Genomic DNA, 27,140 nt, shown 5'->3' on the forward strand with positions numbered 1-27,140 from the left:
TAGTGGGGGATGTCTCCCAGTTAGGCTACTCAGGGGTCAGGGACCCACTTGAGCAGGCAGTCTGTCCATTCTCAGATCTCAACCTCCATGCTGGAGATCCACTGCTCTCTTCAAAGCTGTCATACGGCGGCATTTATCTCTGCTGAAGTTTCTGCTGCTTTTTGTTTAGCTATGACCTGTCCCCAGAGGAGGAGTCTACAGAGGCAGACTGGACTCCTTGAGCTGCAGTGGTCTCCACCCAATTCAAGCTTCCTGGTGGCTTTGTTTACGTACTTAAGCCTCAGCAATGGTGCATGCCCCTCCCCCAGCCTCACTGCTGCCTTGCAGTTAGATCTCAGACTGCTGTGCTAGCAATGAGGGAGGCTCTGTGGGCGTGGGACCCTCTGGGCCAGGTGTGAGATATAATCTCCTGGTGTGCCGTTTGCTAACACCCTTGGTAAAGCACAGTATTAGGATGGGAGTTACCGGATTTTCCAGGTGTTGTGTGTCTCAATTTCCTTTGGCTAGGAAAAGGAATTTCCTTCCCCCTTACACTTCCTCGCCCTGCTTCAGCTCTCGCTGGTTGGGCTGCACCCATGGACCAGCGCCAACTGTCCGACACAACCCAGTGAGATGAACCCAGTACCTCAGTTGAAAATGCATAAATCACCTGTCTTCTGTGTCACTCACGCTAGGAGCCAAAGGCTGGAGCTGTTCCTATTCGGCCATCTTGGGCACACCCCCATCTTTTAATTTTTTCACACGTATGTTTATTGCAGCACTATTCACAATAGCAAAGACTGAGAATCAACCCAAATGTCCATCAGTGACAAACTGGATTAAGAAAATGTGGCACATATACACTATGGAATACTATGCAGCCGTAAAAAAGGATGCATTCATGTCCTTTGTAGGGACATGGATGCAGCTAGAAACCATCATTCTCAGCAAACTGTCGCAAGAACAGAACACCAAATGGGAATTGAACAATGAGATCACTTGGACACAGGAAGGGGATCATCACACACCAGGGCCTGTCATAGGGTGGGGGGAGGAGGGAGGGATAGCATTGGGAGATATACCTAATGTAAATGACCAGTTAATGGGTGCAGCACACCAACATGGCTCATGTATACATATGTAACAAACCTGCACATTGTGCACATGTACCCTGGAACTTAAAGTATAATAATAATAATAAAAATTTTACTTTATCTTACTCTTCACACCATCCCATGTTAGATCTTATACCTGCTTTATAGATGAGAAACCTATGAGATTCAGAGAGATCAAGTAAACCCAGAACCCAGAAGCAGAAAAGAGGCTGCTCCAAGCTTCAAAACCAAGCCCTCTACTTCCTAATTTAGCAACTCAGTCCTGCCACTCAAAGATGCCTGTGACTTGCTTCTCCTTGAATTCTTTGTCTTTGTCTCCCTGACCACCATTGAACATCTAAACCCACTTAAGCTGTACCAAACTGTGCTGTGTAGAATCTTGAGTCAAACAGTGGACTCAAGCTGGACAAGTTGTTTGCTTCATTCGCTCTGTGATGTGTGAATCCTCTGACCTTGCACCAGTCATCTAACCTCTTGATCTCCACAGTCCTTATTTGCAAGATAAAAATATTGCACAGAGAGATATTTTAATTTCTTTCTAGAATTATGTTAAAAGTAAAGAGATGACTTTAGGAGCACTAGATTTAAATTCACCCAGAGGTAGGCCTGTAGCTAATGCTGCCTCTTTTTTTTTTTAGACGGAGTCTCACTCTGTTGCCCAGGCTAGAGTGCGGTGGCACAATCTCTGTTCACTGCAACCTCTTCCGCCCAGGTTCAAGCAATTCTCCTGCCTCAGCCTCCTGAGTAGCTGGCATTACAGGTGCCTGCCACCACGCCCAGCTAATTTTTTGTAGTTTTCAGTAGAGATGAGGTTTCACCATCTTGGCCAGGCTGCTGTTGAACTCTTGACCTTGTGATCCACCTGCCTCAGCCTCCCACAGTGCTGGGATTACAGGCATGAGCCACCACACCCAGTCAATACTGCCTCTTGTTAGCTGCTGAACCTTGGGAAGATTATTTACCCCTTTGTGAACGGCATTATTGCTGTTTGTAAAACAAGACTAATAATTTCACTCTCTAGCATTCCCATGAAGATCAAATGTGATGTATAATTATGTATATGGGACATTTAGCTTGCTACTTGGCATTTATAGGGGCTCCCTAAATAGGGATGATAAATATTCAAGACTCTTTTTTAATGACTCTTAAAATTTACTTCAACTTGAAGACATAAATTGAACTGTGGCAGTTCTGTGGCTTTTTGCTAAAATCTTAAGAGGATGTTTACAAATTTGCCAGTAGTTTAAACTTAGCTTTTTCTGAAGAGGAGAGTGGAAGTGAACCGTGACCTCTAGAATCTTAACTGAGTTATCCTACGGTGTGAAAATAGATAGGATGGGGGCCATTCCACTTTGCCTTTGGCTGTTGTTGTAACTCTCTTGGAGCAAGATGTTCTACAAAAATTTCTGAAATGATTCTTTCACTGATGTAAACACAGGGACACCCAGTTGGAGGACATTTTGGCACTTCTATTTTCTATCTCCCCTGGGCATCCCATAGGGAAGCTCAAACAATGGGGGATGATGGTATGAGTTTAAACTTTAAGAAAGCAATGCCCTCCTGAGAAGTCCTCTTCAGGCCGTGCACGGTGGCTCATGCCTCATACCTGTAATCCTAGACCTTTGGGAGACCGAGACAGGTGGCTCACTTGAGATCAGGAGTTCGAGACCAGCCTGGCCAACATGGTGAAACCCCGTTTCTACTAAAAATACAAAATTAGCCAGGCATGGTGGTGTATGCCTGTAATCCCAGCTACTTGGGAGGCTGAATCAGGAGAATCGCTTGAGCCCAAGAGGTGGAGGTTGCAGTGAGCCAAGATTGCACCACTACACTCCAGCCTGGGGTACAAGAGCAAAACTCCATCTCAAAAAAAAAAAAAAAAAAAAAAAGAGAGAGAGAGAGAGAAGTCCTATTCTATAAAATTATAAAATGAGTGCAGCTACCGGAACCATGGGTGTCAGATGTGCACATCCAGCAGGAGGCAGTCTTGCACTCCGAAGGCACTAACTGTGGGCCCCCAGTTCCTGCACTCAATCATTGGGCTTGGCTCCTAGGAGTGGAAGTAACTGAATGCCTTCTTAGTTGTTTAAGTTTTAGCAGCTTAAACTTTTGCTTTTTGTAGACTTAGCAGTTGATTGACAGAGTAGTTGCCTCGACTCTGATAGGTTTTACTTCTTTCTTCATGCTTTGATGTGGGAGCAGACAAATGGCAGAGCAGCAATACTCAGAGTGGACCAGTGCTGTAGATGTGTAACCACTGAATAAACCAAAATAAAGAGCCTCCTGGTGCCATGCACATGAGTGACTGGATGTCTGGATCCTGGGCACCGCGTGTGGAGATCAAGTGCTTTCAGTTTGCTCATTAGTTGATTTTGGATGTTTATTCTTATACAGATCTTACATGGACACTACAACCTAAACAACATCTTCACGAACTTTTTTTTTTAAAGGAAAGCTCTTATATCACATTCCCAGTAGGTACACATATGTATGTTCGTGCATTGAAATGAGAATTTCTCAGATCACTGCTAACCTTTGCTACATGAGATGACTCTGATATATTGAATTTCATTTTGTTTTCTTCTATTTCATTAAAAAATATAGTTGATACCTATAAAATGACTTTATAATGCTGTAATGCACTATTGGGCCAGCATTTGCAGTTTGAAAAACAGTGTGCCTAGACTGTCTAGTGACGTTCAGTTTTCAAACTAATCATCCCAAGGTCTCCTCATATTTCCTCAAATGCACATCTTCTGACTCCTTTAGGGGTTTCCTACCCTCTAGTGTTGATGCTTTCCTGGGGCCGCCCGTTGTTCTGCTCTTGATTGAATTTCCTCATAAGTATCACCTGCTTGCCTGGCTATGATGATCATTGCTGCTGTAATGATTCATAAATGTATATTTCCAACTGTGGTTGCATTCCTGAATTCTATATGATGCTTCCAGCAGCATTCCAAACAGTTTCATGTAGCCTTCTGTTGTACCCTTCATCTTGAACTCAGCATCAAAATCAAAATCATTATTTTGTCTAAACACTGCAACTTCTCTTCTTAGTCTGTTAATGGCTCTCTTGTTCCCCCATCTACCTAGCCTGAATATTCCAGGCCATCATTGACCCTTCACTTTCCTTCACCCTCCACAGCTCACCTTTCCTCAGCTCTTGTTATTTTTTTGCTCACAACTTCTCTCTCACTTTTCAATTTTGACGCCACATCATCTCGATTAAAAAAAAAAAAAGAATGGCTTCTCATTACCTACAGAATTGAATGTGAACTCTTTAGGGTATGGGACTTTGGCCTCAAATCTTATCTCCCTCATTGCCTTAAATGTGCCCTTTGCTGCACTACACATTGATCCCTGACTTATGCCCTAGGAAGAAATAAATCTTTTCTAGTTTCTCAGGAATAAGCCTCAATTTTTTTTGATGAATGTGACACTTATCATGTGTTTCCTGCTGTATAATGTCACCGTTTGGATTAATATTTATTTAGTTTAGCATGTTATTAGGTACTTTCTAGAGAGTTGAGATCTGGGAGTCACCTTGAATTGTCCTCTCAACATCGAAAGAGTAACTAAGCCTTATTGATACTGTTCCCTAAACCAGTTATCCTAAAACTTTCATGTGCATATAAATTATCTGTTAGAATAAAGATTCTGATTCAGAAGGTCAGGGATGTGGTTTGAGATTCTGCATTTCTATTTGGCTTTCAGAAAATGTGAGGCTGCTGGTCAGAGAGCCACCCTTTGAGTAGCAAGATTCAAATGTGTCTTTAACCCATCCCTTCTTCCTCCATGCCACTTTTTGGCTTTGAGACCTTATTATTGCTTAGTCTCCTAACTGGTCTGTCTGCCACCTGTCCCTCCCCACCTCTAGTCTGTCTCATAAAACTATTATCTAATGGATCATTACCTCATTTGTGAACTTCCTAAAACAAAAGTGCAATGGAAATTAGAAATGCAGTCGTTGGAGACCTGGCCCATGAGCCAGGATTGGGTTAGCAGCCTTGCTTGGAACATCTTTATTCTTTTCCTGTTTCCATGGTTTCCTTCTCTGCTAATTCATTTTGGTGAAATCAATTTGGCTGTTCTGCTTTTCCCAAAACACTGATTTTCTTTTTGCCCTAGCCCAAGCCAGGCCCCATGTTACTATGGTGCCTGGATTTTTCACACAACTTGAATTTCCAGAAACACCTTCCATGTGTACACCATTGCCAAAACTCTGGGATTCAACAACAGTGAGACTGAAGAAGGTGAGAGTTGCTAAGAGGAAAACCATTTGGAGGCTAAATGAAGTAGTCCTTCCATGAAAGCTAGCCTCCCCTCTTTGTAACTGCCGTATGGTGATTTTGGTCTCGCTGAGCTGGGGTGTCATCCCCGTTGTGGGTTTGCACAGGGGCCTGTGAATTTCAGGTTTTTGCTCTTGCAGAACTGCCTTATAGGTTAGAGGGAGCAACGCTTTCACACGTACTGCTTTTCTATTGTATTTTAATTTATATTTATTCATTCATTTATCTTCCTTTTTACTGCTGGCTCTGTTGTTCAGTATTAGCTACTATATTGCAAAGTGAACTTTCATTGACCAGGCAGAGGCCAGGGTAGGGCCAGTGAGAGAGAGATTCTGGAGAACAACAGACGGGGAGGAGACAGGGGTATGCAGTGAGATTCCTGGGTTTGGGATCCCAGTTCTGCTGACTTGTCTGTATAGTCTTAGAAGTGTGATCCAGCCTCTTTGTTCTGCTCCTCCAATCCTAAGAGAGGTGTTGGAATCAGATTACTGCTTAGCAGGCCTTAAGGACAAGTTACTAGGGCCATACAGAATCTTCTGTTTTTTGAAAAAAGCAAACACAACTCTCCTCCCTATAATTATACCACACTGCCCTCAATGCCAGTGAAGTTTTCCTCTGCCCTGTAGGTAGATTTTTGTGTGACCTTCTCAGAAGCAGGAAACAGATTGAAAAATCAGTAATATGTGGGTCAGAAAGTATTTTTCATTCTCATATGCATCCCTTTGTTGCAACGACTGTGACATTCCTCCATGGAAGAAAGCAATGAATTTGGTAGAAAAATCTCAACATAACTATTTTCCACCCTAAGGAAATAGCCTCTCTTTCCAATGTGTGAATGCATTTTCCACTGCGTCCCCAGGGGTATGAGTGTTTCAAGAAGTTTGCACTGTGCTGCTACATTCACTAAACTCCCAAGCCCCACTCCTTCCCAGACCATCCTCCAGAGTCCCTGCATGTTTCCAGAAACAAATCAAGAGACTGACAAGAGCTCTGCCTGATATGAATAATAGAAAAATGAACCACTATATGCAAGGAAGTTGGTGGAAGGTGGGAGGCAAGCAGCGGAGAGAAAGAGATTTTCAGCAGCAGAGGGGACCTCAGAGACCCATCTGTAAGACGGACACTTCGCTCAGCATGATTTCTGCATTTATGCCTATTTAATGGTTAGCAGGGCAATCAATAGATTGCCTGTTACCTGGTTAATCATGGGTCTGTTGAAGGGTGGCAACGGGCATGCTGGCTGTGGGATCCATGGGCTGACAAAAAGACCATTGAACGTTGACTGTTACTTTTCTTTCTCTTTCCCCAGGGCAGCCACTGAAGTTTTGGCAGTGTTGCTGAAATCCAGTAAGTATTTTTGAAGGGTGGTTATTTCCTTCCCCTCTGGGTTTAATGAAAGATACCCTCTGGTCCCCATGGCTCTTTCTTTTTTCTTTCTTTTTTTTTCATGAACTACTATTTCTCAAGCACCTATGGCTCATTTCTGACCTTGAAAGCAATAAAGTCATGTCCTGGGTCTTTGGGGTAAGATAGAGAATATTATGGTTGTTCCAAGTACATGACCACAGAGACAAAATAAATATTATCCATACATAATGCCACCAAGACAACGGATGCTGAAGTGGGTATATTGTCTACTGTGCACCTGGTGGATCCTCCACTCCGTCTAACAGAGCCAGTAGTCCCTAAAGATTGTTGGAATAAACTCCAGGTTCCAGTGGGATTGCCTCCAGGTTCCAGTGGAAGAAAAGATTTTGGCTGGATGGAGAGCAGTATTCCTGTATTTGGTTCTCAACTCAGCTCAGCTCATGAGTCTATTATTCTTGGGCAGGTGGAGTGTTGGGAATTGCTTGGACAATGTTGATGCTGGTAACAAATTTATATTTAAAAGTTGACTCTTTTCTCAGTTACTTGAGTGATTGCAAAATAATAGCTCTGGGGTTCTGAATAATTTGAGGATTTTTTTTGCCTGGTAGCCCTGGCCTAATTACGTTGGGAGCCAATTTCATGTGTGCAATATAATAGGAGGCACAATGCACTTGGGAGGGAAGAAGTCTTAGCTTAATGTTTTTACTCATTTTTTCCTCCTTACCTCTTCATCTATTTTAATTTGGCACCTTGGAAACCAGCTGCTTCAATTGTGATATTTGTTTCTCTACAGGGAGCCTGATGCCTGTGGGTAATAGGTGAACTTTAATAAAACTTTTAAATAAATAAATAAAAATAAAAACACTCTCTTCCCCCTCATCCATATGTCTCTGTCAACTATAAGCACAGAGAAAGAGCCAAATCACATGCTGTTTCCCTTTACAGACTTGGAAAAATTAAAGCTTGAATTCATTTAGTTTATTTGAATTTGATATGAGACACAAGTCTGTCCACAGCTTAAAGACCTGCAGGTAGAATGGAGGTGGTAAGAGCAGGATGGGGGAGTGAAGAGGAAGGGGTTATGAAGCCCTGGAGATAGGAAGGGATGGAAAACTGTTACCTGTGGGTTCTGGGGAGAGGACCATTCATTCTTCAGACTGAACTTGCTTCAGGTTTGGCATCTCGGTTCTCATTATTTATCTGCTCCCTTGGTTGCTCCCAAATGCCCAGTGTTTGATGCAGCAGGGTGAGGGAGTGTTGAATTGCAGGAGGAAAAGATGCCGAGAGCAGCCTGGTAGGCCAGCCTGTAAATGTCATGCCTTGGGAAAGAAGCTATCTCTCAAATCCCCCCAGCCCAGCCTTGGCATGGAGGACTTGATGTTTCATGGGAAGGGAGCCCAGAGAGCTGAGTAAGGCTGGCTTACTTTCTACACACACACTTTCCTTAGCTCTTGAGCTTAGGGTAGAGCATCTTGATATAAATCGTACCTACTTAGATGTGTAAACCTCTGAAAGTAGTCTTATGTCAGTTGTTAACTGTATTGATCAGAAACATAATGCCTCAGCCCAGGAAAAACCAATAGCCAGTGCAAACATGACTTGATTCAGGTTCAGACCATGTAGCTAGGTTTTCAACTCACCAGCCATGCCTAGCAGGCTGAGTATATGGTGCTGGGGCTCAGCTTTTAGAATTTCTAACTTCTTCTTTCCCTTCAGCGCTTAGTTCAGATATTGCCTCCTCTGAAAATCCTTTCACTGACTACCAGAGCTTGGATGCCCCTCCTCAATGCTCTTATAGGCTCTCCCAACTCAGACTTGATTACATTATGATGAAATTGCTATTGTCTGTGTCTTCCAGCAGACTGAAAGCTTATGAGGGAGAGCGTCATCTGTATTGGTCATTGTATTGCTTGCCTCAGCACAATGAAGAGCCTGAAAATAAATATTTGTTGACAAAATTTTTTTGTTTTTTTTTTCATTTTTTTAAAATAATTTTAAGTACTGGGATACTAAATTTTTAAATGAATACATGATTTGTGATTTCTCCCATGTGTCAAAATGGCAGCACTGCCCCCTACTACCTGAATCTAACATCCATGCATAGAACCAATGATCTAAACATTCGTCATTCTCATCTTTATTTACCTGTTCTAATAGGTTAGTGGAGAACTGCAATAGCTTGCTGTCCTCCTCATATAAAATGGGTTTTAGTGTCCCATTAGGAGGATGTATAGCCTATTTGCTAATTGTGCTGAGTTGTCTGTACATCTCTTGTGTTACTTATGACACAAGAGAGTTGGATGAGAGGTTCTCTAACATTCTTTCTAACACTAAATACTCAGCCTTAATGTGTATCAGGGTTTCTCAATGTACCATTGGCATTTTGGACAGGATGATTCTTTGCTGTTAAGAGTCTGTTGCAGGAGCAACATCCCTGGCCTCTACCCACCAGATGCCAGTATCATGCCTCAGTTATAACAAACAAAATTATCTTCAGACTTTGCCAAATATGTCCCCCCGGGGGGTGAGCAATAAAATTGCCTCTTGTTGAGAATCACTGATGTGTATTTGGGCACACACATGAGCTGAAGCTCATTCAAAGTTTCAAAAGACCCCTTCCCAAATACCTTTATTGATATTTCCAAGAAATGTGCTTCTTGCATAATTGATGTTAAATTCCTCAGTATAGCATCATTCATATGGGTTCATAAGGGTAAGAACACTGAAGGCAGACTGTGATTGTGAGCATTTTACAGAGTACTTGGGAGGGAAACAGATTCTAGAGGATCTTCAGGGTCTGAGAATAAGGAGGGCAAATAGATTTCATAATGAGTAGGAAGTCCAGTGTGTGAGTTGAAGAATTCTGAGATCATGTTTAAGCTCAGCAGGAAAGAGGATTACATTTAAATAGCAAAGTCTGTCCATGGATTTGGGGAGAAGTAATAACAGCATGCCAGGCAGCTTCCATCTTTGTTTTATCAGCCTATTGAAAGTATTGCATGGCATGAAGGTTATAGATGGTACCACCATTCTGATGATGCAGGGGTTGCTGCAGGGCATACAAGTGTTGTGAAATTTTCTATTTGCTTTACATTGCCTATATGTCATTGCCTATATGTCAGTTAAGACCTGATATGGAATGTCTTCCGATTTGGATCCCAGAGTGAGTTTGCCTCAGCTGAACTTAAATTCAGGAAGTCAGTTTCTGTCTAAAATTCAAGACTTCACCATCTGGCACTGATACATGGGAGTGTTTATGTAAGCCTTTAGCTCCTAAAGGCACACTCCTTTTAGCTGGTGATTATTATGACCTTGATCTTTGCTTGTCAGTGAGTATGAAAGTTGGCCATTGTAGTCGTTCTCATTGGAATAATGGAAGAGCTCATTATTGAACTTTCTCTTTTATCAAGTAGCCACTGCATGAAAAACCAGTGTAGAATATATGGGTGATGGTAAAAGAGAAATGAACCAAAACATATTTCCCATCTCTTTCTCCTGAGCAATAGCAGGCAAAATAAACCTGGAAATCCTAGGCCTCTTCTCCAATTATCACAGCAATTTGGAATCCTACAAATTAAAAATCATTGCTTACTTAAGGTTCCTTTCTGTGTCTGTGTAGGCTGGAATGACCTAGTCCAAATCCTATGTCTTTCCTTGTGTCAGTTCCCTCTTCTCCACTCACATATGCACAAACCCCACCCTAAATTGTCCTGTGTTGAAAGCTTTGCCTTTTTATGCTTTATCCTACCTGAACACATTTAGCTTTCTATTCCTGAAATGTAGTAAAGCATTAGTTAGGAAATAGTGCTACTTATTATTGCAGGCAATTTTTAAAATATAATAAATCAAAACAACGTGTCCTTTGTTTTTCACTCCATATTAGTCTGTTCTCACACTGCTATGAAGAAATACCTGAGGCTGGGTAATTTACAAAGGAAAGAGGTTTAATTGACTCAGTTTTGCAGGGCTGAGGAGGCCTCAGGAAACTTACAATCATGGCAGAAGGGGAAGCAAACGTGCCCTTCTTCACATGGCAGTAGTAAGGAGAAGTGCCAAGCAAAAGGGGAAAAAAACCCTTATGAAACGATCACATCTCATGAGAACTCACTCACTATCACCAGAACAGCACGAGGGTAAATGCCCTCATGATTCAATTACCTCTTACTGGGTCCCTTCAATTAAAGATGAGATTTGGGTGGGGACACAGCCAAACCGTATCACCCTTTCTTGTCATCTGCCTTCACTCTGCCTTTATCTCATCTCTTCCTCTACCCCTACCTTCATCTCTGTCTTTCTTCTTTTCTCCTCATCCTTTTCACTCATTTCCTTGTCCACCTTTCCCTCTTTCTTTTTGCTTTCTCAATTACCTTCCATAAGCATTAGACATAAATGCATTTTTGAAAAATTATGACCCTGGAAGTGGCACTTGAGTAAGCGTGTGGCAATGGGATTATGCCTGATTTGTACTGGCTCCAGAAATGAATCTTCAAATAAGTGTCTTAGCATTAACCTTGCTGTCCAGATTTAAAGGTCATATTCTTGCAACAAGGAAACACCTTCTGGTTCAGGCCCTAAAACTTAATAAGGGAATGATGAATATCTGTCCGAACACTCCAATTTAAGAATTAGCATTTAGAGGAGTCTGGAAGTTTGCAGAAGTTGGGGCATAGGAACAGGAAAGCAAGTTAGCAAAGGAAGAGAGAAGAAAAGGGGGGAGGGAGAGATGTAAGAGAGCTAATGGGAAGTTTGGCAGGAAGTCGAGACTTCTCACAGATCTTCCTAGTTAATGCTCTGTCTGGCTGGCTCACAGGGACAGCCCGTCAGCCTGTTGCTCCAGGAGGCTAGGAAGGGAGGGCATTCTAAGTGCTGAGAGCCGGATCAGGAACAGACAGCCTCATGGTCTCAGGAGTCATCTGCTGTGACCTGGCAATCAGCAATGCAGAGATGGGAGATGGCCAAATGGCTGCTCTACTACAAAATGTCAAAGAAGGGGCCATCTTTGATATGCACCCAAATCAGGTCTTTATAAGAATTCTGAGAGCTCCAAGGAATCCTCAGAATGGCAATATATATTTTAGGATGGTTGGCATTGTTAATCTTTTGATCTCATGACCATGCACAAGTACCAGTGGATCAATGCAGCTGTCACTGAACTTGCATGTAAATTCTGTGTTTCTACACTGCCTGTGGTCTGCTCTTCTGGCTCCTGCCTCTTCTCTGCCTTGATGAGAATGATGCCTCCAAGGTTCTGCCCACAGAGTGTGTTTCTTCCTTTAGTTTCCAGATGAGGGCCATGGAGTCAGACTATGAGAACTGGAAAACACCTTCAAGGCTGTCTCATCCAGTGGTGTTCAAATATTTGTTTTTAAAAATTCATTGTTGTTACTCATTTTTAATTGAAAAATTTAAGTGTATATATTTGTGGTGCACAACATGATGCTTTGAAATATGTAGACACTGTGATGGCTGAATTGAGGTAATTGACACATGACACATTTTGAGTAGAGAACTCAGAGCCACGTCTGCCCGGCTCCCATCAATTCCCTGCACGGCGGCCTCTGAGACACATTCACAAAAAACAGGGCTCCTGTGAACACAGAAAACTATTGATCTTACCTCCCCCATCCCCCTTATTTTCACAGGAGGAAACTGAAGACCAGAGAGAGGGCATGATCCACCTAGATCTCTGAGACTTTGAATGTGTCATGTCCAGCTCTTCTTTGGGTCTCAGCACAAATAGCACTGTTATAGTTCAGAGAACCTTATGTTTATATTTCAGAGAACTAACTATACTGTAATCGATGAATCATGTTTTTTTTTGCATATTATGTGTGTATGCATATTTTTCCTACTGGGTATAGCTCCAAAGGAACTGGGATTCTACTGGATCCCCCATACCTCATACTGACCTACACCCAGGGGAGCTGCTAATACATTAGTGTTGACTAAGAAAGAATTCCAGGTTCCTGACTTAAACCTCACACATTTGCTTTCACTATTCCTTGGTGAAGAGTACAGCCTAATTCCTGTCCCCAGAAGGAATCAAATTGTGGCATGATTATAGAGCTGATGTCTCTTCTTCCACCATAACTTCTGGAGAAGCATGCAATATATTTCTGTGATGAGCCAAAAATTTGCTTCAAATAATATTGATAGATTTTTGCATTTGTCACATTGGGATGGACGGCTGTGATTGAGTGTATAGGAATACAGCATAGCAAGCTACATCCATCATGCTGTTGGTTTGAAATGACAACCCAAATATCTACCATTTATCGAGAGTTCTTAGTATGTCAGGCACTCTATACACAGTTAGCCTGTCAAGGAGGTATTATAATCCCCATTTTACAGGCGTAGGAACTGAAGTTTGGAAAGCTGAAGTAACTCACGTCGTTAGTGGGCTACAGGGCTTATCTGCCAGTCTCCAGACCCCTGGGACCTGAGCCCTGTGCTGAACCGAGGAAATTAATGAGGCTAGGTTTATTTAGCCTAAAGAAGATATGACTGGAAGTTGAAAAAAAGTAAATACTGTCTAAGTATTAGAAGGATTATTGTGGAAGGGGGTATCTGTCATTCAGATTAGAAAAGAACACGGTCCATGCCTTGTAAGCATCTGAGTGGGACCCAGCAAGAGGTGTCCAGCACACCACCGTGGCTGTGTAAAGGGCCAGGGTTTCTGCTGCCCTGAGGCTGAGCCTCAGGCCAGCTGATGAATGGTGGGGTGAGAGAGGGGAAGGGAGCCGGAAGAATTACAGACTCCTCATATGCCATGCTGTGCTCAACTTGGCATATGGCTTTTTTCCCTTGGCTTCAAATACAGTCCTCTCCGCCAAAATGTTATGTCTTTTGCGTAAGTCCATAGAAGAGCTTAAAAAGTTTAAGCTAAAGGGATACTACCTGTCCTCGTCGTCCCGTCCCTGTCCCATTGGGACGGTCAGACCCAGTAGGTTGGGTGGATCTTTGGGGCTGAGCCAGAGACAGCAGCGCATGTCCTTCCTCTTTCGGCCATGTGGTGGTGCTGTTCTTTTAGTTATCTTGGCCGCGCTAGTCCAATATTTATTTTCGGTGAGTAATTTGTTTATCAGGAGGTTATTCTAATCTAATTTTGGCCATATTTGCTATTCCACACTATCTGTGCTTCCCAGCGTTAGCAGCTTGCGTGTCTTGAAGGAAATTAGCTGAAGATGGTCTCAGAGGCATTTGCTTAGCCATTATTTAAGGGAGTTAGGGGGAGGCAGGGTGAGCAGAGCTCGGGGTGAGAACAGCCGATGGAATTTGTTACATTTTCCGTGATGTTAGCATGATGGAGCGGGACTTACGGAGGGCAGGAGCACCCAGAGCTGCTTTTTCAGAGCTGCCTCTGGTGAATCCTAGAACATCTTGTAGTTACTTCTCCCCATTTCCCTCTTGTTCTCTGATAACCTGTTATCTTCCTCGCCTGGTCAGGAAAACACCACGTAAGGACAATGCCCTTCTGCCTCCCCGCCCTGCATGTAGCCCTCATTCCGTGTCATAGTATATTTTGTGATCCTTTTACTGACAGCCCTCAAAGAAGTGGGAAGGAGGGTAGGGAGTAGGGAGAGGATGACTGTTTATTAGAGTACCTGCAATGAATAATGATTGCTAATAATTATGGAGCACAGCACTTGCCAGGCACTTTACACACGGCATCTCATTCTCAGTAGGGCCTGTAATATTATGATCCCCATTTTACATGCAAGGAAGGTGTAATTAGGAGAGGTTGGTGACTTGCCCAAGATCCCACACATGGTAAATGAAGAGCTAAAATTTGAACTCAGTTGTGACCATTTCCAAAGGAGAAAAGCTTCATATTTCAAAGATTATTCCCGCCTTCCACATGGAGTCAGGAAACTGGACTCTGGGTTTAGTGCAGCCATAGATTGGCTCTCTGACCTTAAACTAGTTCGTTGCCATTACACTTGACTTCAGTTTGATTTTTCAGAAATGGAAGGGCTAGCCCAGGTGAGGAGATTAGGAATTCTTTAGTAGCAAAACCTTTCTTTTTTTCTTTTTTTTTTTTTTTAAATAAAATCAATTAGGGAAATTGCACGCATAAAGCAAACAATGGGGGGTAAGAGGGGGGCAATTAATGACAGCATGAGCTTTCCCTTGCCCCTCCCTTTTCCCTGGCTCTTGATAGACACTGAGAAACACCCAAAGAAGTTCCTGAGGGGCCAGAAGAAATCAAGTTTGAAAACCTCTGAAATAAATATACTCAAGGGACTCTTCCAGAGTCCGGTCTGTTGTTTGAGACTACAACTTTAAAAAATGGGCTGACACTTTCCTTAGGAGGTTTGAAAATGTGTTAAATTTTACTATGCAGTGGCAATAAGGAAGAACTAGTGAAGTTTGACCTGGAGGAAGATCCAAAATATTGTTCTCATCCTCCAGCTCTAGTCAAGTAAATTCTGAGTCTCTTGGGACTAACAGACCTAATTAAACAATTGAACTGGACCTGACTCAGTGAGGAGGGTCAGCTTCCAGTTGGGATTTTACTGGCAGGCAGGATGAGCAATATAATTCCACCTTCCCAAGGTGGCCAGGGTGTTCCCAGGCACTCATTCTGGGTCCAACACAAGCCGTGGATGGTGGTGTTGAGCTTTACTTGCTTGATACAAGACTCTTGGCCACATAAGATATTGTTGGGCTGCAATTGCCGCTAATCTTGGTTCTTACACTCATGCAGGATGCTGACTTTTATCAGGAGATCCTGTCAAGACTTAATTCTATCTCAAGGGCTATTCCTCTGACCTGTATATCTGCTTGTAGGTTCCGGCCATGTTCTTTCTTTGACCATAGTATAAAAGTGCTCAAGGTGGCTTGGGAACATGTGTGCAGAGTGGTGTATGTTTGCTGTAAGCTTGGAGCTCTTACTCTGAAAGAGTGAGTCACAAGGCCTAGCGTGGTGGCTCATGCCTATAATCCCAGCACTTTGGGAGGCCGAGGCAGGCAGATCACAAGGTCGGGAGTTCAAGACCAGCCAGACCAATATAGTAAAACCCCGTCTCTACTAAAAATACAAAAATTAGCTGGGCATGGTGGCATGCACCTGTAGTCCCAGCTACATGGGAGGCTGAGGCAGGAGAATCACTTGAACCCTGGAGGCGGAGGTTGTAGTGAGTCAAGATTGCGCCACTGCATTCCAGCCTGGGCGACAGAGTGAGACTTTGTCTCAGAAAAAAAAAAAAAAAAAAAAAAAAAGAGTAAGTCAGTGGAGAACAGCACTTGCTCAGTGGTCACGGTGCAGGCTCTGGAGACTGTGTGGAGCTGAACTGTGGCCACTGTGGCATGTTTCTTAATGACTCTATGCTACACTTCCCTCATCTGTAAAGCAGAGAAAACCATACGCTTCAAAGATAATTAGTAAGATTTAAACAAGGTGATGTTTAAAAGAGTGGGAGTACAGTGCTGGATCTTAGTACATCTCAATAAAGATGAACTCTTGTTTTATTGTCATCACCATTTCAAAAGTCCTGGAGGTTTCAGGAATTGATGATATAAGGGCATAAAGCCTGATGAAATGTAAAGTTGTCTCCCAAGATCTCCCCCGAGGGCTGAATGATATCTGGTTGTTTTTAGAGTCTGTCTTTTTTTTTTCAAGAAGCTTTTTCTGTAAAAGCGCCAGATGATAGTAAATATTTTACGATTTGTGGATCACACGGTTCTGTCACAACTACTTAACTCTTCCTTTATAGGACAAAAACAGAAACAGACAGCATATAAATAAATGAAAAACTTTATGAAAATGGGCTGTGGACAATTTGCTGACCCCCTAGTTTAGACTATGTGAGCCTTGGATCTGGGGACTCTGTCCCATTCGTTCTTATTTCTTAAGCTATTGACTCTAATTTGTTTTATACAGCAGACACTCAGAGTAAGTTATCTAAATGAACAAAGGAATCAATGAATAAGTGAATGTGTGCAGATTCAACCCTACTCAGTCAATACGCATGTTCTTACTTTGTTTTACTTCAGGGAATCAAAGGTTAATATCCAAGGCTGATGAGTTCTAAATGTCTTAAATTTTAGAACATGTATGATCCTGGGATAATTGATGACTGACTGTGGATTGACGAAGATAAATATCACAAAGATTTAAGGAGATAGACAAAAATATAAACATTTCATGACTCGGAAAATACACCGTGGCTTCCTCATCACTTTCAGGATTGACTGTACAATTATTTATTTATGTCAAAATATACCTCAGGTGTTTCCTAGCACCTTCTAATAATAGCACATTTTCATATATACGATCTCATTTAATCTTCAGCATGGTCCTGTCAGACAGGTAAATATTTAATTATTCTGTAACAGTAGTTCTCAACATGAGTGATTTTGCCCCAGAGGGAGCAATTCACAAGGTCTAGAGACATTTTTGTTGTCATATCTGTGGTGGGAGAGGGTGTGCTGCTGGCATCAACTGAGTAAAGGCCAGGTTGCTGCTGAACATCCTACAAATGCATAGGATGGACCCACACAATGAGTAATATCAGTCCGAGATGTCAGCAGTGTGAGGTTGAGAAAAATAGTGTTCTATAGAGAGGACACTGAGGCCGAAAGAGATTGGCTGACTTGCCTGAGATTGTGTAATATGCACTTGGCATATTGGGACTAACCTCTATCCCTTCCTTTCACTACTGCAGGGTTTTAAACTTTTTTTGAAATGAATGAATGTTTATTTTTATTTTTGAATGAAATCCTTTGCAGAACCACTGACTGTAAACAGATGACAGTGAAGCTACTCTGGGGACAATGGAAGTTAGAGATCCTGCTCAGCCTTTTTCTTAGCCCCTTCCACCAGTCCCAGGGGCATACACTATGGCAACCACTGCCCACAGACCATGAGGCACTAGAGTACCAGACATCTCTTGGCACCCCTGACCTTCCATATGTCCCTGGAACTACTACATTTTTTTTTTTTTTTTCTGGTTGGGGATGAAGCATCCAAGTTCTGCTTCAATAAAATGCATTGCACAGAGGAAGAGAGAATGGAAGCATTGGGGTCACATATGAGGCTATTGATTGCTGGTGCAGCCCAGGTGGTAGGAGAGGATGGACATATCAAAAGTGATAGGAGTTGAGTTAAAAGGAGAGTGAACATGGCTCCAGGTTCTGTGATTGCATAGTGATATGGTTCTGATGACTGGAGGAACACCAGGGTCCTTAGTCTCGGGCCGAATTGGATAAAACAACACGAACACACGTGGAGTAGTTTTAAGGAGTGGAGAGTTTAATAGTCAAGAAAGAAGGAAGAAGCCTCCCCATACAGAGATAGAGGGAGGGGGGCTCCAAAGCCCAGAGAGGAAACCCCGAGTGTGGCAGAAATCAGCCAGTTATATGAGGAGGCTGGAGGAGGGAGAATCTGATTTGCACTGGGCTCAGGGGATTGGTTTGACCAGGCGTGTCATTCACATAGCCCAGGGAAAAGACTGGCCCTCCCACCCCAGCCTTTTAATATGCAAATGCAGGATGCCATGATGTTCTACACACATGGGGATATGTGGGGGCGATCATGTTGCCAGGCACATGTTGGGGCAAGGGCAAGAAGACATGGGTGGACCCAGTTTCTAATGGCCTTGATTTGCATATCAAAGCTGGCCAGCTCAGTCTAAAAGCCGGGGCTCTCCTGCTAGACAAGAAACGTTCTAGAGCTGCTTTAAAAGAAACAAAAACTTCCCAAGGACCCCCTTTCCTCTCTATTTGCCTAAAATAATTTCTTAACTCTTATAACAATAGTGACACACTATTGGCTGACAGAAGGCTGAAGGGTGGCAGGCTCAGGGGTGCAGAAGCATTTGCTATTTGCCTCTTCCTCATACACTCAGGGCCTAGAGGCAATGCAGTGTGAACCCATTCATGAGTGATGCTTGCAACACAGGGCAGATTGGCTTTCCTGCTGTCTATGTTGGTTGTCTGTACTCTGGCCAGAAGCAGGCAGCACCACTGGTGGGCAGACAGGTGCCTTAAATATCAAGTAGAGGAGAAAGGAAGGTGAGGGAAAGCCTCTGATTTTCTTCTTCTTGGTGTAAATCCTGGCTTTCTTCTTTAAGTGTCATCCTCTGATAAAGTTGACAGTGGACACAGCAAAGTCAAACCAGGTGGAAGATTTTCTAGACCTGGAAAGGATAATGGCTTGTCTTGGGGTTTAGCAAGTACTTCCTTCCCCACCCACCGTCTAGACTCAAAATAAAACTTTCCATGGATAGGAAAACTCCCATACAAATTTCTAGGCCTATTTCTAAGACAATTATTCTGAAGGGCCTTCTTGCAGAGATGCAAACACAACAGAAAGGCGAGTGAGAAAGTCTCAGCCTGACAGATTCCCCCACTTTTGCACAACCTGTTGGGATGAGTCTCAAAATGGTGGGGGTCACACATCCTGATCCCTGCTCACCTTTCCCGTCAGCTGCTACTACTGTCCCCTTGCTTTCTTCACCTGGCTTTAGCTCCTGGACTTTTCATTATTTGTACTCACCAAGCTTTTGCTTTATCCACTTGCTGTGTGCCCTTGAGGTCTGAAGAATTTCCTATCTCCAGATCTCTGCATCCTGGCTCCTTCCTGTCACTCATGTCTCAGCTCCAGTGCCTCCTCCTCAAGGGTCTTCCCTGATCATCCAACCTTCCAACCTAAAGCAGCCACCCTACCTCATCACTCTTGCCACTGTTTTGTTTTCTCTGTATCACTTGTCTCTATGTGAAATCGCCTTGTTTAGTTTTGTGTGTGCATATTTGGTATCTGCCTCCCTCCGCCACTCCTATGGGACTGTAAACCCCATAAGAAGTGAGACTTTGTCTATTTCATTTTCTGCTGCATCTCTGCTGTCAATAATAGTGCCTGGAACAACTGGTATATCGTAGTTGCTAAATAAATGTTTGCTGAATGGATTAAGGGTAGTACCTTGGGTTTTGGGTGTGTGAACATGGTTTTAGTTTATAATTTACTCTCTGCCTAGCCATAGGGAGAATCTGGCTTTCCAGACAAAGGCTTATATGGTTATTTGCATCTAAGAAGCAAACTTCCCAAGTGTCTACCATGTTAGAGAATTTTCAAACTAGCAATATTGAAAAATCAACCATTTTTTCTCAAATCTAAGTCTATCATCAACTGTGAGGTGTATGCCATTTTTTATGTGCCACTGAATGAGAAAATGCTGTCAGTTACAATGAAAACATCACCCTTGGTAAGAAGCACCTTAATGTCAGAAATGCTAAAATGTGGATAAACATATGCCTGAGGATTGATAAAGTATGATGTGACTCCTCATATGGAATGTAGAATATTGACTCGGAAGAGTTTCAAGTCTTGTGGCACCTTCTATGTTTATTTTTTAAATTTAGTTTTTATTTTTATTTTTTTTTTGTAGAGATGGGGATCTCACTCTGGTGTCCAGGCTGGTCTCAAACTCTTGGCTTAAGCAATGCTTCTGCCTTGGCCTCCCAAAGTGCTGGGATTACAGGTGTGCCCCTTTCTTTTAATAGGTGCAGCATTGCAACCTAACGTCCTTCATTAGACACTGTATGTGCTGAGGGTGGGGGAAGAGCAGAGATGTGTGAGGAAGAGAAAGGTGTGGATTCCGAGGCTTTACTGAGAGTAGAGAAATTCCTATGGTTTGGGACTAGTTCTGTGGAAAGTTATTAGAAGGAGTTGAGGATCTAAAAAAGGTAGATTTATCTAGATTTAAAACAATGATCTGAAGTGTAGTCTTTTACCTGTCCCGATTTCTGGAGCTTAGGAAAAGCATCTTTAATTTTATAAAGGCAGTCAATTGAGAAAACAAGATTTGCTTGAAACCAAAATTTACTTTATAGCCAAGTTTATTGAAATGTATCTACTTTACAAAGAGAAAAAAGTACCTGTAAGCTAATTCAAAACCATCATTCTTATTTGAGCAAATGATAATCAAGTATAATTTCCATTATGGATGGTATTAGGCTTCCTTATGCTTTTGTACATATCTGGCTGTTCTCCTTTGCACCAGCCACTCCTGCAGCTACAGGGCAAGAGGAGGGGCAGTTGGCTCCACCTTTCCTCAGTGGTTCCGCGCTCACACCTGGGCCTGGCACTGCTGGGCCAGCCTCATTGTGTCATTGGCTGGATGTCATGAAGTCCCCAAAACATCTTCTCTAGGGGCTCAAAGAACCATAGGCCATTTATTTGGCCCTTAAACCTTCTCAAGTTTCCTCTGAAAAATCAACTCTTACCACAATTTAGGGCTCTGAGAGAGAACAGAGAAGTTGGAGGAGGGGGATTGGCTAAAAGCCACTCCCTTCGAACACTGCAGGCTGTATCTCCATTAGCCTTTCAGAAATCTTCCCCAAGAAGCTGGATTAGTGGTAAGAACTAAATGTCTTTACATAGGTGCAAGGAATGTGCACTATGTTGACAGCCTTGTGAGATGATGAATATGTTTATTAGCCCAATTTGTTCATTCCCCAAGGTATATAGGCATGGAAAGATCACATCGACCTCCATAGACATATACAATCATTGTTTATCAATTAAAAATGAAAGTAAAACTAAAAAGGGGCTTTGAGGCTACCATGGGATGTTAACCTTTGGAGTCAGATGAGGAGATTTCATGTGAATCCTAGATATGCCCCTTATAAGCTCTGTGGACTTAAAGAAGTTGTTTAACTTCTCTTAACCTCTGTCTTCATTTGTAAAAGAGGGAAAGTAATACTTTAAGCATTTTCGTAAGACAGATGATCCATATAAGATGATTAGCCTTGTGCAGAGCACATAGGAAATATTTAGTAAATAAATATTCATGTTGTAATGTGTTCTGATGGCAAAGTAGACAGCTTGCTTTTTGTGTAATATGATTTAGAAGACTTAGTAGAGACTACTTTATCCAGAAACATCTTCTAAATAGACTCCCTGAAGAGACCCCTAAGATAATCTGTTGCAAAGTCAAGGGTATTGTATACTGTAGTTACGGACACCACTACCCTTGGTCTTAACTAATGTCTCAGAAATGGGAATTCTTGGGTGGAAAATTGCAGGGTTTGAGAACCATGGTTTGAAGCGAGGGTTTCAATGTGCAGTCCTGTTTGGGATCAGGCAAGTTTTGTGATATAATTGCTCAAGTTTGGGAGGAAGGGATTTGGAAGCAAACTTTGGATAGTAAGTAAGAGTTTAATCCCCGCAGTTGTGTGGTCTTCTGTTCTGAGAGGGGCGTTTCTATCCTGAAAAAGACTAGTTTAAATGTCAGTAGTTCAGATGAATGGATTTTCAGGAAGGCTCTGAAACAGTAGAGCTATTTAATTTTTCTGGGCAAGAATTGTTTGGGGTATGATATGTAGTGGTACTCTGTATAGCTGGATGTAATTTCTGTTCTCAGGAATGGTGAAGGACCTCGAGTCCTTGTATTTATTCTCATATATGTCTTATCAAATGTAAAGGTGGCATATTAAGCATATAACTGCTATCAGTCATATGGATCTTAGAGGATTAACTAATCTTCTAAAAAGGCTTTAGGGTAATGAGACTCAATACATGTACATTTTGTCAGAGAGGGAAATTTTCAGGTTTATATCATGGACATAGCATTTAATGGCACCTCGGATAAAATGGGGTGTGAGCTTCAGCATGCATAAAGAGGAGTGTTTCATTGTATGTATGAGAGTGTCTCAGAAGAGGCAGCAATGTAGGACTGGTGGCCATTTTGGGGTGAGAAGTCATCTACATTCCATGGGGATTGAAAAAAGTGGTTATAAGTTTTACTTACTTTGAAATTTTTCCTTTGGCTATGCTCATTGGTGAAAGGTATGTGAAATTTGGATGCCATCTTTGTAGGGAAAGGAATGATCATTTATTGAGCACATACTTTATGTCAGGTGCTGAGTTATGTTTTCAATTCTTATAATGGACTTGTAAGAATGTTTCAATTATTTTTATCTTTTTTATATTGCTTAATATTTACAGATGATGGAAATTCAGTTCAGAATGGCTAAGTGTCCTTCTTAGTCCATTTTGTGTTTCTATAACAAAATCCATGAGACTAGGTAACTGATAAAGACCATAATTTTTTTTCTTACAGTTCTGGAGGCTGGGAAGTCCAAGATCAAGGGTGTGGCATCTGGTGAGGGCCTTCTTTCTGCATCCTCACATAGCAGAAGGTGAAAGGGCAAGCTAGCAGGACACTCTATGAAACCTCTTTCATAAGGTCCTTAATCTCATTCACAAGGGAAGAGCCTTCCTGGCCTAATCATGTCTTCAAGGCCCCACCTCTTAATATTATCACATTGACAACACCTGAATTTTGGAGGGGACATGTTCAAACCATAACATTGAGTAGCTTAACCAAGGTTACACGGCTAGTAAACACTAGAGCCAAAAGTAAAATCAGTAACTAGGGGCCCCTGAAGCTTCTGTTCTCATTGTTGATATGGTTTGGCCATGTCTCCACTGAAATCTCATCTTGAATTGTAGCTCTTACAGTTCCCACGTGTCATGGGAGGGACCCAGTGGGAGGTAGTTGAATTATGAGAGTGAGTCTTTCCCATGCTGTTCTCATGATAGTTAGTAAGTCTCATGAGATCTGATGGTTTTAAAAGGGGAATTCCCCTGCACAAGCTCTCTCTTGCCTGCCACCATATAAGATGTCCCCTGCTCTTCTGCCATGATTGTGAGGCCTCCCCAGCCTCACAATTCACAGTGGAACTGTGAATCAATTAAACCTCTTTCCTTTATAAATTACCCAGTCTCAGGTATGTCTGTATTAGCAGCATGAGAACAGACTAATACATTTGTCCGTAACAATAGAGAGCCATTGGGATAAAAAAAAATACATGATGATGATAGTGATGGTGATAGTTTCCACAGGCAACAGATATTGTACATATTATGTACCAGGCATTTAGCCATCTACTTTATATGTATTATCTCATTTAATTCTCTCAACAGTCTCACAAAAGAGAGATTACTATTGGTTTTATTTCAGATAAAGACTGAGTGATAGAGCTGTAAAGTAGCATGCTCAAAGTCACACAGCTAGAAAGTGGTGGAGCTTCTGGCCACATGAAAGAATTTCAGAAAGACAGTGACAGGAAGTTGAAGGGTCTGCCCACAGATCAGGATGAGCAAGGCAGTGAAGGGCACATGAGTTCAGAAGTCTACACTCACCTGTACGTCTCATTTCTGGAGCTGTGGCTGTTACATTACTTTGCTGCAGGCTCCCACATTTTCTCTGCTTAAGGTCATCACTGCCCCCAAAAAGGATGATGCAGTTCCGAAATATGAGAAATAAAGAGCAGTGATAACAACTTCCTTCAGTTTTGCCAAAGAAGAAGAGCAGTGGGCTGCTTGCAGGTATAGTTATCCAGAACGCCAACCATTTCTCCCCACCAGTCTGTTGTGGGGCCCCACATTGCCCAGGAGAAATTCAATTTTTGAGTCTTGAAGGTTTCTAGGCTTTCCTCTTTAGACCACAAATATCTTTATGAAGATGGTCGGGATCTCCAATGCCTTCAGGAGCTAGGCAGGTAATTCACTTCTGAAGGAGCTGGGGTTAGACAAAAAAATGAGTTGATTACTATGTCAACCTGTGGACTGCTTGCGCTGCTCACTTGCCTTGACAACACTGTGTGGCTAATAGTCTGTGTGTTACCTGTTTGTAACACCAAAAGGCTCCATTTTTTTTCCTCCTGATTGTCAAAGTTTGTTGTAGAACGCCTGAGAAATAAAACTACAGAAAAGTCTAAATAAGCAAATAGAATCATCAGTTGATCCCCAATCCCATTAAGTGTTCTTGTTACCTTGGCATATTCCCTTCCAGTTTTTAAGTGTAAAAATCTGCATCAATGGGATCGGCCCTAAAGCGGCACACGTGAACCTCAGTTAATAAATACTTGGGGTTAAAATAAGGATATCACTAGGTCCTGTTTCAGACTGAGAATTAGCTGCAAGTCAGGCCCTTGGAGGATAGAACCCAGAGAGATAAGTAGAAATAGAAGAATAGAGAAGGGTGAATGGGAGGTAAGGACAAAGATAAATCTCCTGTTGTTCATGGATTTGCCAAAGGAAAACTGGCCAAAAAAAGATCTTCAGCATGAGGCTGGCAGCGAGGGCCTGATGGAGCTAGGGGGTGCCAGGAAGCAGGGTCAATGCTTTTAGGATGGGGTAGAGGAGCGGGTGAGGTGTTAAAATTAAAGACCCTCAGAACTCTCTGTCCATTCCATCCCCATCCTCCAACCAGTTTAAAAGACATTAATGTAGGCCGGGCATGGTGGCTCATGCCTATAATTTCAGCACTTTGGGAGGCCGAGGTGAGTGGATCACCTGAGGTTAGGAGTTCAAGTCCAGCCTGGCCAACATGGTGAAACTCCGTCTCTACTAAACATACAAAAAAATTAGTTGGGTGTGGTGGCAAGCACCTGTAATCCCAGCTACGTGGGAGGCAGAGGCAGGATAATCGCTCGAACGTGGGAGGCAGAGATTGCAGTGAGCCAATATCGTGCCACTGTACTCCAGCCTGGGTGACAGAGTGAGACTCTGTCTTAAAATAAATAGATAAGTAGATAAATAAAAAATAAAATAAAATAAAAGACACTAATCTACTTAGAAACTTAAAAAAAATTAAGCTTCAGGAATTTTTTTTCAAGGAAAATCTTAGGAAACAGCTGTTTATGTAAACAAACTATAGCAGAGCTGGTGTGTTCCAAAGAGGGGGACCTGAAGCCCTCTCACAGCTCTCAACTCTAAGCCCATCCACAGCAGTATTCAAAAACATACCTCATCTCTGCTCTGTTTGCCCTGGCCCTGAGAAGCAGCGCTTTCCTCTCAGATCTCCCAGAACTCCTCTAAGTTGCTGATCCCAGTGACCCTCATTTTATTCTTTGTTCTTCTCCATATTTGCTCTTTCTCAGTTTGATGAATCTCCTCTTGTCGCATTTTAGATGCGTATTGACTTTTGCACAACTTCCCAAGACATTCTCAGAGAAAGATTGACGGGTGTAGGGTCACGGGGGAAGGAGGTTTAGCTATTTTAAATGTTAGTAAACATGACAGTTTGTTAGGGATTAACAGGAAATCATGAATAAAATCATTGGGATTTGATAAGGGATTTTTCTCCCAGACAATTAAAGATTTTTTTTCATTATCTTTCTCCCCCCCACAAAAAATGTCATGGATGAAGGTCACTGGGATAACCCATTATCAATCTAATACTCTTAAAACAGATAAAAGACAAAAGTCCTTAAGCTTATGCTGCCACGGGGCCCCTGTGAACTGTTATTCTGGCATCTTTTTAGCAGGTGATACTGTCCTTTAATACCTCCTACTTAATTCTCAATTTTCTTTTAAACATCAGGTATTGAATAGTCTGCAAACTCCTTTAGGCAATAAAGAACTCTCATGCTCTATGGCCAAGATCTGCCAGGGAGTGAAATATTTTTGATACAAAAGAATAATTCATTAAAGGTGATAATGAAGGCAATTCAAACCCTCCACAAACATAGCACCAGGTGAATAAAGCTCGTCACTCTCAATTTAGGGTCATGTTGTAAAGAGAGGGAAAGAAAGGAGAATAAAAAAAAACTGCACAAATGAGCCAAAAATTTCAGTGGGGCTCAGTCGAGCTGACAATTTAGAATTTGACAAACAAGCAGGAAAAGGGGAGTTTTATTAATATTATGAAAAAAACCCCTCTGGAATAAAGCATTATATTTCCATGTTATTTTTTGCACTCATATGCACTTACATGGTCTTAGGGAGAAATCTGCCTTTGAGATGAAATTTTGCTTATCTGATTACATCTCAGGGGCTCTCCCTCACACACACTCAGCCAGAAGCACATACTGTCTCATATGCCAGTGTGAATGGCTTAGATGATGGAGAGATGCGGTAGTGAGAGAACGGAGCTACAAAATTTGGGCATTCTGACTGAGAGTCAGTCGGTTAGAGCCCTGCAATGCACCTAGTCCCTAGGAACTGAGAGGATCAGGCATCTACTGGACAGATCTGAACCAGTACGTGTTTGTCCACCAACCCTGTAGCCCAAGGAGCTTAACCTGAAAAGTAGCGTATATTAACTGTTGAGAGAGGTATCTTGGACTGTTCTTCTCCCTCTGGTTTAGGTCCATAAAATAGAGTTTTATGGGAGGTCCCAAACAGGAATATTGAACTAACACAGAGAAGTCAAGGAGTTGAAAATGTCCCTGTCAGATATGAGAAAGTCCCATACTAAATCCCCGCTGGGTGGACTTCCGAACTTTACCTGAACGTTTTCAGCGCCCTATTGCTCACTACCCTAGAGTCTATCCTCTTCTGGAACAGCCTTAAGTATGAAGAATTCCTTTCCTGAATTCAGCCTAGTGTGTTTTAATATCTTTCTTTCTTTTTTTTCTTTTCTTTTCTTTTTTTTTT

General features: G+C 42.2%; 1 protein-coding gene across 1 annotated transcript in view; it reads left to right on the forward strand.

The window, feature by feature from the left end:
* The window catches only part of AGBL1 (ATP/GTP binding protein-like 1), a 165,332-nt gene that overhangs the window by 88,534 nt on the left and 49,658 nt on the right, over positions 1-27,140 (forward strand). Inside the window, exon 5 of the mRNA XM_011960766.1 lies at positions 6,693-6,730. Coding sequence (XP_011816156.1) covers positions 6,693-6,730 — 38 coding nt within the window. The remainder of the gene's footprint in view (positions 1-6,692; positions 6,731-27,140) is intronic.

Source organism: Colobus angolensis, unplaced genomic scaffold (assembly GCF_000951035.1).
Source record: "Colobus angolensis palliatus isolate OR3802 unplaced genomic scaffold, Cang.pa_1.0 Scaffold522, whole genome shotgun sequence".
Classification (NCBI taxonomy): Eukaryota; Metazoa; Chordata; class Mammalia; order Primates; family Cercopithecidae; genus Colobus; species Colobus angolensis.